Genomic DNA, 14,630 nt, shown 5'->3' with positions numbered 1-14,630 from the left:
ACTTACAACCTGGCATGTGTTCAACATTTAACTACTTGTGCACTATCAAAGGGTTCTTCACAGGTTCTTTAAGGGTTCCCCTAGAGGAACAGCGGAACTGCACTTAAGGGTTCTAGACTTCCGAAGATTGTATCTGGTCTAAATGAATCATGGGAGATCTGGAGAATCACCTGTAGAGGAGGCTAATCCTCTTTAACATAAACGTTAACCATGCCGTTGTTCCTACAAGAGTTCTGCTAATCTGTCTATCTGTGTGTGTGTGTGTGTGTGTGTGTGTGTGAATAAGTAGGGCAGAGCCTGAAGCAGTGTGTCAGCATCTATGTAACCACATAAGCACTGCTAGAGAAAAGCTGCTCAACACCTCCACCACACACACACACACACATGTACAAATACATACAAACATATACTGATATATATATTTGTATGTATTTGTACATGTGTGTGTGTATGTGTGTGTGTGTGTGTGGTGGAGGTGTTGAGCAGCTTTTCTCTAGCAGTGCTTATGTGGTTACATAGATGCTGACACACTGCTTCAGGCTCTGCCCTACTTATATGTTGTACACAGACACTTACAAGTTCCTAAAAGAGAAGTTCAAATACACACACACCAAGAGAAGTTCAAATACACACACACCAAGACTTGAGACACACACATCCCTGATGTGTGTGTGTGAGAGAGAGAGAGAGAGAGAGACCTACTAGAATCTTCTCCTCTCTTGACCAGGATTATTCCCTTCTCAGTACTACTTATTTTTCACTCTTCATCCACAGCCATGAAGCTGAGGAGCCTGAGAACCTCCTTATCATGCAGATGTGATTATTACCATCAAGCAACTTGTGCATTTAGTAACTTGTGGATTGTAACTCATCAGTGCACCACCAGAGGACAGCAGAAGAACACATTGTGGAGTTTGGATCTTCAGTTCCTGACCTCGAGGGTTTATATGCGTGCAGACCACAACCTCGATGTGGAAGCCAACGTTTGTGCTCAATATCACAAGCACGTCCCCCTGAGGATGAAGATGGAGGTGAAACATGATGTACAATGATTCAATGTTAGATTTTTGTCCTGTTCTCAATTCTACCATGATGTAATAAAGTCTCAGAATATGGAGACAAACTTGTCTTTTAAATTAATGGTCATGACATAGTTTCAACTTTTTCACGTAACAGACATCAGGGTAGAACTTTAAAGGTTCCTACACAATGAAAAATGGTTTGACTCTTTATTACTGTGAACAATGTTTTTTGCAACAGACAAGTGCTGGAACAACAGCTGGATTTCCTGCATTTCTTGTCATTGGTGTTAGTTGTTAAAAAAAAAAAGTTGTAATGTGAAATCAGTGGATAAGTGCTTCCAGGGTCAAAGTTCAGAAAAATGCGTGTCCAGTTCAAGTTTACTCCAAACCCTACAATTCATTAATTTACTTTAATTTACTTGTAAATTTAAATTTTTTTCTGGTGGATAATTTAGACGTGTCATTGGAGTTACACCTTTCAGTCTTCCTGTACAATAATTTTTACCAAAAACCATTTAATAGAATTATTCACTGACGCTTGTGTGATTAATGGTGTGTGCCTTGAGATTCTGTTGATTCTGTCTTGGAAAACATGTACATCTTTAGTGGAAATCTGTCACTGGTGTTACTGTCACTGGCGTAACAGCCTGTGCTTGCGACAGCAGTGACAATTACTGACAATAACGCCAGTGATTTAAAGTAATGGCACCGCATTAAAGAACAGGCATATTGGTTACTCACTCAAAAAGAATTTCTTCACAATTTCTAAATAAATTTTTTTGTTGTTGTTAAAATTTGAACATTTTGCTGATCAGACATTCAGCTAAAGGCAGAAAAAAGTTGCTTCATAGAAAGTTATGGACAAAGTATTTGATCAAGGATGTGAAGGAATAAAGGTCAGTTTTGATTTCTTTAACTGGCCAGTAAGGGTTTAATTACATTGAGATAAATGGTGGCCATTTTATATACAGAAAAGAAAGGATCTAGAAATCAGGGGTTTGCAGTTCCGAAGATTTTCTCTAGCAAGGCCCTTCTGAACTGATGCAACAAACAAACTTTGGCATGATGATGATGCTGATGATGATGCATCTTTTCTCTTCTTTAAAGTAACGTATACAAGTGAGAATAACAGCAGTCTAAGCATCGAGCCCTGAGGTTTCTTCATGATTGACATTTTGGTGAGTCCCAAATCGCAAAGCCGCTCACAAGTGATCAAAGCAGCAGCGGGATCTCCGGCCTTGGTGTGTTCTCTCCGTGTGTGGGTGTGTGTGTGTGTGTGTGTGTGTGTAGTCAGAGCCAAGGCTCCACAGAGAGAGCAGCTGCCCTTGTTTTTATTGCTCCTTGCCTCCCTCCGTCTGAGAGGAAGAGCGAGAGAGGGGGATGAAGAGATAAAGAAAGATGTTTAGTAGCTCTCGTCCATTTCCTTTGCTCCCTCTCTCTCCCTCTCTCTCTCCCTCTCTCTCTCTCTTGCTTTCACACACACTCAAACACACAAACATGAAATTTAACACCTATAATAACATCAAAGAACAAGCCATTAATTGGTACACATGACTTTTTTTTCCCCAAAGCAGTTAAAAGGAACAGTTCTAGCAGCATGAACTGGAAATGGAATGAACACAATTTTTCCTTTTCCTCAGCTGAGACGTTCTTGGTGTGTGAACTTTGCATCTTTACTTGTATAGTAAAGCTATAATGTAAGCACACATGAAGCTGTTGATTTCTTAAACAGCTTCAGTATGAAAAAACAGAACAGTGCTCACACACACACACACACACACACACATGCACGGCGTGAGAGAAAATCTGTGTCTCAATCTGACCTTTGTCACCCGTTCCACAGTTCGCTGAGATTTATGAAAGGGTGTTCATAACAGACACTCACTGGTCTCTCTCTCACACACACACACACACACACGGACGCACACATGGAGCCAGGCACACACATTCACACGGCCAATGACCTGGAAGGTCACATCATTTAATTAGAGAACTCGAACACACAAACCCTCACAGAGGAATTCTCTCCTGCTCCTTACCCTTCCTCTCTCTCTCTCTCTCTCTCTCTCTCTCTCTCTCTCTCTCTGTGGAACAGACAGCTGAAGAGAAGCAGACATGAGCTAATTAACGACTCCAACACAGAAGCGGTGGAGTAGAACGAGGAGGAGAGAAGGAGATACTGAGTGAGTGAGAGAGAGAGAGAGAGAGAGAGAGAGGTAAGACAGGTGTAGTGACACTGTCACTGTGGGATTTAAACGTCAAGGCAACAATTACACCCCGCTCTTTAACGCCTCTTCTGGCTATGTAAAGAATAAAACCTGGTGCGTGTGGCTGTTATAGTAATATATGGGGCGGTGCGATGAAGCAGTGACACTGTTACCACCCAGAAGTCTATTATTTTATACTTATGTATATATAAGTGTACGTTATAAGTATATACAAATTATTTTCCTATAACAGCACGTCCTGTACTGTTTTATTATGATGATGTTACTATAAAGTGTAAACTCCTCTATTATAAACATCCACAGAAAATTTACCCTGTAAAAGAACATCTTTTCCCCCCAATTTATTCAGGACCTAGAAATTGGACATAATTAGCATCCTGTTGTGTCAGCAAGCAACCTGTTTCTCAGTGGATGCAGTACAAGCAGCATCTGGCCAAGTTTTAAGAAATTATTACATGTTTTGACATTCTACACTTAATTTAGAATAAAGGAACATTTTATATGAGGATAACTAATAATGTCTGGTAAAATCTGGGAAAAACTGGATAATATCGCTATTCAGATTTTCAACGACCAAACATAAGGAAAAAATTACTTTTGTAAAATTGTGCACTATAAAAAAAAAATTCTTTTGTATTTATGTATTTCTTTACAATATGACATGTATAGGTATTTACTTACTCTCGAATCTTGACTAGGCGATCATCAGTAATGTTAACAACTGCAGTGTTTTCTCCCAGATAACGCGCACACACACACACACACACACACAGATCAGTTGTGGCATTGAAAGTGCATTCTCAGCCAAAAGTTCTTCACTGTCAGTCCGTATCAGTACGTGTGCCAGGTGAAAGTGAGAAGTTTTATCCGGCACTCAGCCATCACTCTGACTGGATCCTGGATCCTGTTTAAGAAAAGAAACCAGTCTAGCTTTGCCAAACCCAGGTTAAAGCTGCACCTGTCCACATTACGAGTCTTGGATGTCTGTAAGATGGTTTAAAACAAAGCATCAAAGAATTTGCTGTTAGATCTGAACCACTAACGTAATATTCCAGCAAAATAACCAGCACACAGAGATGGAAAGTCTGTATAAATAAAGAACACAGGGTTTCGCCCTCTCTATTATTATGTAGAATGTTTCCAGATCAAAAAATTTAGCAAAAAAATTTTTTGCAAGAAAAAAATCTTTGATTTTGTAAAAATTTGAATACAACTTGTTTATTGAATGCAGTAAATCTAAAAAAAAAAATTCAGTTACAGCTCAATAATTAGCATTTTACCAGGATTTTAAAAAGTGGTATCAGTACTGTCTCTTTAAAAAACCCATATTAGTGCTTTAGAGACTTTAATTAAGAAAATATTCTTTTTCACTTAGGTGTGTCTGTAACAAGGTTCACTGTGATGGGAAGCATTGGGCCTGATACACTTTACAAGTAATGAAAAGATAAACAGATTAACAGAAGAGAACGAGCAGACACACTGAGAAAAAAAAAGATGGCGTGTAAAAGAGTGGGCTTGTGGAGTGTGTGTGCACTTCTGAAACTCTGACACGTCCAACACACAGCCGTGGAAGTGTTAACATATTGGTCCTGCCAGAGGAAGAACACGACAGCTAAGCGGCCCTGAAATCTGCTCAGTGTGTAAAGAAAATAGAGAAATATAGAGTTGGCTCTGAAGCGGGAATGTTACAACAGGTGCGTCTCTCGTTCTCTCTCCCTCGTTCAGGGGGAGGTGACGTCCTGTCAGTTAGTCATGCTGCAATTATCCTGATTAGCAATTAGAGCTGCTTCAGGCTGCAGAGCCTCTGTGACCCCGTGTTCTCTTCATCTTACACACAGACTGGTGTTATTCTATTAGCAGACTGTTTCTGTGGACCCGTGCATTACTGTAGCTAAATGTAGCTATGACTACTTCCATCCATTCAGTTATCTTTCCATTCAACTGTACATCCATCCATCCATCGCACTATCCATCCATCCATCCATCCATCCAATCGACTGTTCATCCATCCATTCTACCATCCATCCATTCAATTATCCTTCAACTACGCACTATCAACTATCCATCCATCCATCCATCCATCCAATCGACTGTTCATCCATCCATTCTACCATCCATCCATTCAATTATCCTTCAACTACGCACTATCAACTATCCATCCATCCATCCATCCATCCAATCGACTGTTCATCCATCCATTCGCCTATCCATCCATCATCTAAGCATTCAATCAACTATTCATCGATCCATCTGTTTGACCAGCCATCCATTCATCCATTCAATTATCCATACACCCACTAATTCGGCTATCCATCCATTCATTTGACTATCTATCCATACATCCATTCAAGCTTACATCCATTCAACTGTCTATCTATCCTTTTGACTATCTATCCATCAGACCATGCATGCATCCATCCATCCAACAATCCATCCATGATAATCTGTCCATCCAACCAGCCATCTGTCCATCCATTCAACCATCTCCATCCATTCTAACATCTGTTTATGCATTCAAACATCCATCCATCCGATTATCCATTCATCTAGCAATCAAGTCATATGATCCATCCATCCATCCATCCATCCATCCATCTATTTATCCATCTATTTATCCATCCAGGCACTAAACTACCCATCCATCCATCCATCCATCCAACAATCCATTCAGGTATCCATGCATCCACCCGATTATCCATCCACCCATTTAACCATACATTCATTCAATTACTGATCTATTAAGCTCCGCCCATCCATCCATTCAACATGCATGCATGCACGCATCTATCCAACAATCCATCCATATAATATATCCATCTGACCATCCCTCCATCCATTTGACCATGCTTCCATATATTCAAACATCCATCCAATTGACCATCCATTCATCCATCCATCCATCCATCCATCCATCCATCCATCCATCCATTCACAGCAGCATCAGCTGAAAGGAATTATGTCTCTGAGGCTTCACTTAACATTCCACTGCTATTATTGTGTAATTTCCCATCAACTCCCATCTGTCCTTCCCTGTGTTCAGAGCTATAGAAAGTAGGGGTTCAGGCCATGACCCCAAATCCTGAAAACGTTTCACATGCTCGCCAGCGTGGATAAGCATGAAGAGTCCTCGATGGCTGTGTATTGAAACTGAAATGCCTTTGAACGTTTTTCTCGAATTAAACTTACACACTCTTCACACGTCCCTGTGATCATCGAGAGCTCGACATGTGTCAAGAAGTTTGTCACAGACCTCAGATGAATTCACGGCTCTGTAGAACTCCTTCTCTCTCCTTCTCTCTCTACACTTTCAAAATCAGGCCTGTTGAGTGCCTCGTTTCCACCTGCTGAGAGCTGCTCTTTAATCAAATGAAGATCATTTGAAAAGAAGAACCCCAGATTGCTTAAGATGAAAGCATAAAGGAATGGGAGGAAAGAAAAAAAGATTCTAGTAGCACATCAGGGGAGGTGGAGATGAGGTCAGAATAACCTGGAAGGAAATCTGTCCTGGTGATTTGTATGAACTCATTAAGCTTGAGGTTTTAATCCATCTGTTTTTATGAGAATGTGGAATAGTCGTGTAAAGGAAACCCTGAATTAAAAACTCAATATAATCATACACTCACTAAAATTGCACACTTGCTGTAATTGCACACTCATTATAATCACAAACTTGATACATTCAAAACACTGCTAGAATTCCTGTAATGCAATTAACTGGAAATTGTTGGAATCAGAGTCTCACATCTCAGCTTTGGGGTGTGATAGAACGAAACGAAGGGCACTCCTGTGTACGTCTTTACCCCAGTGACTCACGCTGTCAATTTGAGGAGGATCAAAAAGTCAAAATTTTCACCCAGAAAACACGAAGGCCCTTACAGATTTATTGGGTGAAAATTTTGACTTTCTCCAATCTTCTTTATATTCACACTGTTGGTCACTGAAGTTGAGACGTAGACAGAAGCACAAGTTTGATCTGAATATCAAACTCCAAAGCTGAGATATGAGGAGTCAATTTCCCACAAATTACATTCATTAAAATATACATGTTTTCTGCTTTACTATAATCACACACTCACTATAAATTACCCAGTCGCTGTAATCTTACATTAATCACACACTCACTATAATCACACACTGATTGTAATCACACACTCACTGTAATCACACACTGATTGTAATCACACACTCACCGTAATCACACACTGATTGTAATCACACACTCACTGTAATCACACACTGATTGTAATCACACACTCACTATAATCACACACTGATTGTAATCACACACTCACTATAATCACACACTGATTGTAATCACACACTCACTATAATCACACACTGATTGTAATCACACACTCACTATAATCACACACTGATTGTAATCACACACTCACTATAATCACACACTGATTGTAATCATACACTCACTGTAATCACACACTGATTGTAATCACACACTCACTGTAATCACACACTGATTGTAATCACACACTCACTATAATCACACACTGGCTGTAATCATACACTTGCTATAAATTACCCAGTCACTGTAACATTGTGTGTGTAACACTGTAACACTATAACTGATTACATTGTAATCACACACTGATTGTAATCGCACACTTGCTACGATCACACACTGATTGTAATCACAAACTCATTATAATTATACACTCACAATAATTACACAACGATTATAATCAGACACGCATCATGATTTTTGATGAGAATCCATTTTCTCCAGTGAGTCTTCTCTTCGTATTCTTATTTAAAATAAGTATAAAATTTAAATCTATGAGAAATTGTTGTGGTATTAGAGCGATAACACAGTTTGTGAGCTACTTGAACTAACTTAGTGGTGGTAACAGTAACTCCTCTTCATCACACCACCCCATCGTTGATTATTTTCCTATAACAGCACCACGCAGTGTATTATTGCTTACTTACAAGAACCTCTGTTAAGAGCGATCATATCTGTAAGAAGGGGGTCATTGAATGTCATTGGCTAGATGAACAGGAAGGATAAAATCTCTGTGCAGTTCAGTTTGCTTTGTCCTTGTGACGGTTAAACCAGTACAGCAGTTTCGACAACGCGTTCCAGATTCTCAGCAATATATTTAACACAGCAGGTGCGTCCAACACACCTTACAACTCAAACATAACACAACACACCTGTCACCACGCCGTGTGACTGATGAGACGCAAAAAACTAGTCTGCCTCCATCTGTCCAAAGACATGAAGTATTAAAATCAACATGGATTATTTCCTCCATAATTTCCTCCATATAGTCTCTGATACGAGCGCTTCAACTGTTAAACCATTTCGGTTTTCAGAATTTCAAATAAAAACATAATCACACAAGTCAAGGCATGGGGTTTTAAATAAATTCTCAAAATCCATTTATTTATTTTTTTGCACCTCAAAACAGATAGGGAATGAGTATATAGAACAGCAGGAATGTACCAGAATCACAAAGGAATTTTTTTTCTTTTTTTTTTGTTTTGGTTTGAGCTCAGAAAAAGCAAATAAAATTACCCTTCATACAGTCATAATAATTGCACTTCATAAATCTAGACTGCTTTTTGCCTCTGGCAGAAATCCAAACATTCTCTCTCTCTCTCTCTCTCTCTCTGTCTCTCTCTCTCCACAGTTTAAGAATTCAATTTTCCAATAAAACCTGACTGAAAAAAGAAATGCTAATTCAGCGCAGAGGACCATGGCATCAATCCAATTTCTCTTCTTCTTTTTCTCTTTTTTTTTTTGCTTTTCACATTGGTCCTTTCAGTCGGATAAGTGCAGCACATTCACAGGGACTTCACAGCTGGAATGAACGTTTCAGTGTTACAGGCAGCGAGACAGAATGAGAGAGAGAGAGAGAGAGAGAGAGAGAGAGAATAAAAATCAAACAAAGATGGAAAAAGATAGCGAGAGAGCACTCCATACCTTCTCTCTCCATCAGAGACAGAAATCAAGACTTGGAGAAAAATGATTGTTTCATCACTCCCAAAAAGATAAATGAACGAGTGTTGGATTTACCATTTCTCTCCTTCCTGCAGTCCTGCTTCAGACAGGGTCATGTGACCAAGCAATTTGCTTTTACATGACCCATTAGCATTATTTAGCAATGGGAAATTAGCAGAACCTACAAAGATCCAAACATCATTCATAGAGAGTCGAATTTCCTAAAACCTGAACACTAAATCGTCTGCTCTGATTCTGTCAGAGTACACGTGTTTACCACGTGTAAGCAGATGGTTCTGTGCCGACTACCATGAACTGTTTTATTTAAAATGAATACAAACTAAGCTACTCATTGGCTGAAAGCTGTAGAGATGATGACAAGTGTATTAACACTGTGTTAGGAGTGTCAAATATTTAAAAAAAAAAAAAAAAAAGAAAAGAAAGAAAATATGAGTCAACTGGATATTTAGAAAGGTTTTGATTACAAAAATATGAGTTAATGGATTCTTCCTGAATAATATGTATGAAATGGTGAAAATTGGCATTTATTTTTGATGAAATAAAAACAGTTCTTGGTCGTGGACTTTCATGAATAACCATGAATTACACCACCCAGACAGCCTAAAACAAAAAAACTCAAACTTCAAACCACAGTGGGAATAAACCAGGACCTTCTATTATGACATTCATAATTCTCAATATTAAAACATTGTTTATTTCTGGGCAGCCATCGACTGTATCATGGCCACCTTTCAAACCTTCAGTGGATTCCAGTGTTAGTTCCTCATGAATCAAAAGCGTGATCAGACCTGATCAGAGTTACTAGATTTTAGCCAAAAGAGGAAAAACAATCAAATGCAAAACAGAAATAACTCATTAGGACCCATTAAAAAACTAAGACACATCTTTCTCCTTAGCAGCCAATACATCTCATATACTACAAATATATAAAACAACAAAAATAAATTCAAGTTTTCAAGTTTCATAAATACATTAAACTCAAACTAGTTGTTTCCAGCTTTTCAATCTTTTCGCAAGATTTTACATTTCCAAAGCAGTGCAATTTTCAATTATAGCCATAATTATTTTTACAGTTAAGTTATTTTTTTTAAAGTAATATAACGTAACAACACTCAAAAGCACTGATCCTACAGCATTTCCTTTGCAACATTTGATGTGGTCACCACTAGAACTGTGTGCGTTTACATTTTGAAGCTGTATTCTTCTTCACCGTATGAATCCACACACTTGGTTGAGCGAAGAAATTCATTTCCTGCTCATATATAGTGATTTTTATACCTACAGAATTTTGTCAGATAACAGATAACATGGAGGAAAAAAATTGAAAAATGAAAGGAAAGAAAAAGTAAAAATCCCTGTTGGCAAAAAAAAACAACAACTCTCAAGCAGGATCTGACTTTCAATTTCCTCCCAGTCTTCAACCAATCACCATCCAGATCTTCCCACTCTGCTTAAAAACAACACAACCACAGAACTGACCCCAATCCACAAATCCATCTCCATTTTTGATTGAAAAGATCTCCATTTTCTGAAACCTTAGATCTGCGCTTCTATCTGTAAACTGGAAGTCGAATGTGCGCATGCTGATGATCCAGAAGTCGTGGTACTGAAATGGTTTCATAGCCTTTACCCAACATCTGCTCCTTAATACATGGAGGGTGGATGTCATTGATCAGGTATTCCAGCGACTGCAAACTGCTACTGAGAACAGAAGCATTGCACAAGCTTTTACTTGGAAAACCGCAGCAAATGCCTCCAGAGCTGTCTGTGGGTGCGTGTGGGTGATGATGGTGGTAGTGATGATGAAGGTGGTGATGCTGAGGCAGAAAGCCCAGCTCCTTCTGCCCAATGGTTGTTGTCCCTGGTGGCAACTCCTGAGGGTTGTAGCAGTCACTTTCTGGGGTGACCAGGACACTGTTCCATGGTGGGGCAAAATACTGCCCCAAAGCAAAATTCCCCTGTATGGCTGCACAGTTCAACGGTGAGGAGCTCAGTTTCTCGAGGCCACCTCCTCCGCTCACGCTCGTCATTATTGGGTACGTCCTGGAAGAACATGATGCCTGGGATCCACCTACTAGGATGCTTGGGCCACAAGATTCTGGCGACTTGCTAACCGCACCGCTTCCACCACTTCCACCACTGTACATCCTCAAAATGGCTTGCTGCTGCTGTTGCTGCTTCTGCCAAAGAATGTAATCCAAACTCTCTGAATATGCAGCCACCTTTGCTGCATCCCCATTCTGTCCCGGTAGTACCGTGCCAGAGTATCCCACGTTCCCTTGGGGTGCCAGATTTGCTGTATAACTCCCTCCTGAGATGGATGAAACCCCAAGTGCAGTGGTACCTTGCTTGCAAGGACTAGGATTGGAATTTAGGTTCGGGGGAACTGTGGAGACTTGCTGGAGGGCCTGGGCTTGGCAGTGCTGGTTGATCTGGTAGATGATGCTCTGGATTGATGGGAGATTTGACTGAGAGGACAGATTGAGCCCTCTCGTCCCTGCCAGAGGAATCACAGACCCAGCAACTGTCACGTTGGGCGGCACGGTAAGACCTGTAGTCTCTGGGGGCTTTGGAGGTGCCGTGTTGAAGCCCACTTGGTAGGGAGCCACCGCTAAGTGGGCAGGAGAGACCTTAGTCCGCCGGCCTTCTGCGTTCTTCAGCACAGCCTTTGCGGAAGCAACAAATGATGATGAAGAACAGGAAGAAGATGAAGACGATGAAGAAGAGACTTTGACGATGGCCAGAAGGCCCTGGTAGGCACCTGGTTGGAGGTATGGGCTGTAGCGTTGACCCGTTGTGTCGTAGCCATTCACTGTGCGGTTAAGATGCTTGTGCTGTGGGACCCTGATGTTGGTTGGAAATATTTTAATGGACAGTGGGCTGTTGGCCGTCTTCTGGGCATAGGCATCCAGTTCTGCCGTGCTCGGATAGCGCGGAGAGTGGACAGCCATGCTTGATTCACCTGAAAATGAAGGAAAAAGTCATTGTTATTGCTATGCTCTTTGTCTTTAATTCTACCAGTGCCAGTACTTTTGTTGAATGTGTGCAGCTCTAAACCTGTCTTCTTCTATGTCTGAGGGGGAAATGACTACAGGAAAAAGAGTGACAAGAAGGAAAGAAAAGAAAGGAAAGAAGAGGTGGAAAATGTCCATTAATAAGATAATAGATCCACAATAACAAAGAAGTTGTCGCAACGTATCATTGTAAATATTACACCTGGATTTCAGTTTAATGGAAAGCCAGGTCAGTCTAACGAGTTACTCTAACAACTGGACTACATTTCTAGCAGCTGTGACCTGTGGTGGACGAGAAGTGAAGGTCGTCATGTGATCAACGCACAAAGAACAAACTTTGCCTTAAATTTGCAAAATGACTTGAAGAGAAATGTACATTGCAACTTGTAGTGTGACAGAGTGTTCCAAAAAAAACAATCTAGAACCTACTCAAGTTCTAGAACTCTGAGTGAAGAGAGTGCTGGAACTCAGTCGGAACTGATTCTAGAATGTTCCGCATAACAAACATTCTACTAGAATGTCTAGAATGTTCGGCTGGCCTTTGTGTCTGCTTGCACAAGCTAATCCGTAAGAAAGGGGCCAGATCACTGGGCAAGACAAAGTGTGTGTGTGTGTGTGTTCAGTTTTCCATTCAGCCCAGGTGCAGGAGAGAAGATTCGATAGTGTAATTATCCGTCATACTGCAGGTGAGAGGACACATAAAGACTGCAGGTGCTGTTCGCAGCCCAGAATGAAACTTTTAATGGAAGCTTTATAATTTCCCTCCATCTATCATCATCTCTGCTCCTTTATCTCTCTCGTTCTGTGCAAGTTCATCCTCGGCCAAATGGATCTTTTTCTTTTTTTTTTTTTGTAAAACTCAATCTGTGGAAATCCGTCAGCCCCGCAGGCACTATTAAATCAGAGCTTTGTGAAATTAATTCCAACCCCAAAATGGGTTACACACTGAAACCAGCACCGGTGTGTGACAAAGGAGAGAAAAACGTTTTTAATTATAGTGACACAGCTGAATTTTCTAAGTATGGCTGAGTTTAATCCTCATCTCTTCACTACTTAACAATGTTCTGTCTCACTGGCTGTCTCTTCATATTTCACAGCAACATGAATGGTAACGTTTATTTTAAAATAGCCTTTTCATCTCTTTTTAGTTGTCATTTTTTTTAAAAAAAAAACTTTGTAATTAGGGACGGCCGATATGAAAAAGATTGTTGTATCAGTTCTTGATGGCATTTCTACAATACACAATATGTCCTTTCACAATGTATACAATTCAATGATGCTTTAGTTAATGGCTATGAAATACATTTATTTTTATGTATGGACATTTAAATGACACATATACACACACACACACACACTAATATATATATATATATATATATATATATATATATATATATATATATATATATATATATATACATACATACACACACACACACACCACAAATATATATCATATAATGCTGAAAAAAGGACAAAATTCAAATCTGTACATTTTACATTTTAAAAGATAAAAGATTTACAGCTGTTTCCAGTTATCAATTATCACAATATTAATATTATATCATCACATCACCCAGCCTCATTTGTAATATAAATGTAGTTATCTTATGTAGTTATCTAGTATTTTATTTACTACATTTATATTACACATAAGGCTGGACATATGTAGAATGTAGTAAATGTAGTTATCTGTTATATCCGTGTGAGAAATTAAGCATGTTTCATTTCAGAAAAATCATTTCAGCAAAGCACATAAAAGTTCAGCCAGGTTCAGTTCCATAATTTTTTCAGAGCTACATGATTTCCTTTTATTTTTGGAAAGGAGTTAACCATGCCACCAGCCCTGGAAGGTGATTAAGGAAAATGTGCTGATAAAACAGTTCCAAATTTGCCTCTTTTAACAAAAGACATAATTAGGATGAAAATATTACAGACATTATTTAAATTTCTACAAAAGCATTTATCAAAATCACAATATTAAGAATGAGAAAAAAAACCACTGAGTTGAAATTAAGACTTACTTGGGAATGGAAACAACAACAAAATGGTGGCTTGCAGTTAATTTATGAGCCATACTGCACTGTACGGTTTTTAAAAATATGCTAATAGATTAGTGACAAATGATGAATTGTACATCACAGTCGCAAACTTAAACGTATCATTAAGATTATTCAGCCAGTCATTAATCATGCTTAAGGAGGCGTGGCCTTGCACTCCTCTAAATTAAAAATGAAACTACTTTTATAATACATAAAAGTATTATACACTGTATTATATATATATATATATATATATATATATATATATATATATATATATATATATATATATATTATAATACTTTTATAAAAAGTCATTTAATTTCATACTGAATTGT

General features: G+C 39.1%; 1 protein-coding gene across 2 annotated transcripts in view; it reads right to left on the bottom strand.

Moving 5' to 3' along the window:
* Window positions 1-8,626: 8,626 nt before the first annotated feature.
* fam222aa (family with sequence similarity 222 member Aa) overlaps window positions 8,627-14,630 on the bottom strand; it is a 23,191-nt gene continuing 17,187 nt past the window's right edge. For both annotated transcript variants that reach the window (XM_026911394.3, XM_053229072.1), the window contains one exon: window positions 8,627-12,195. In XM_026911394.3, coding sequence (XP_026767195.1) covers window positions 10,784-12,195 — 1,412 coding nt within the window. In that variant the 3' untranslated portion in view covers window positions 8,627-10,783. The remainder of the gene's footprint in view (window positions 12,196-14,630) is intronic.

The sequence above is a fragment of the Pangasianodon hypophthalmus genome, chromosome 24, assembly GCF_027358585.1.
Source record: "Pangasianodon hypophthalmus isolate fPanHyp1 chromosome 24, fPanHyp1.pri, whole genome shotgun sequence".
In the NCBI taxonomy this organism is placed as follows: domain Eukaryota; kingdom Metazoa; phylum Chordata; class Actinopteri; order Siluriformes; family Pangasiidae; genus Pangasianodon; species Pangasianodon hypophthalmus.
Note: the sequence above shows the minus strand (reverse complement) of the source record. Positions and strands in the feature narration are given on the sequence as shown.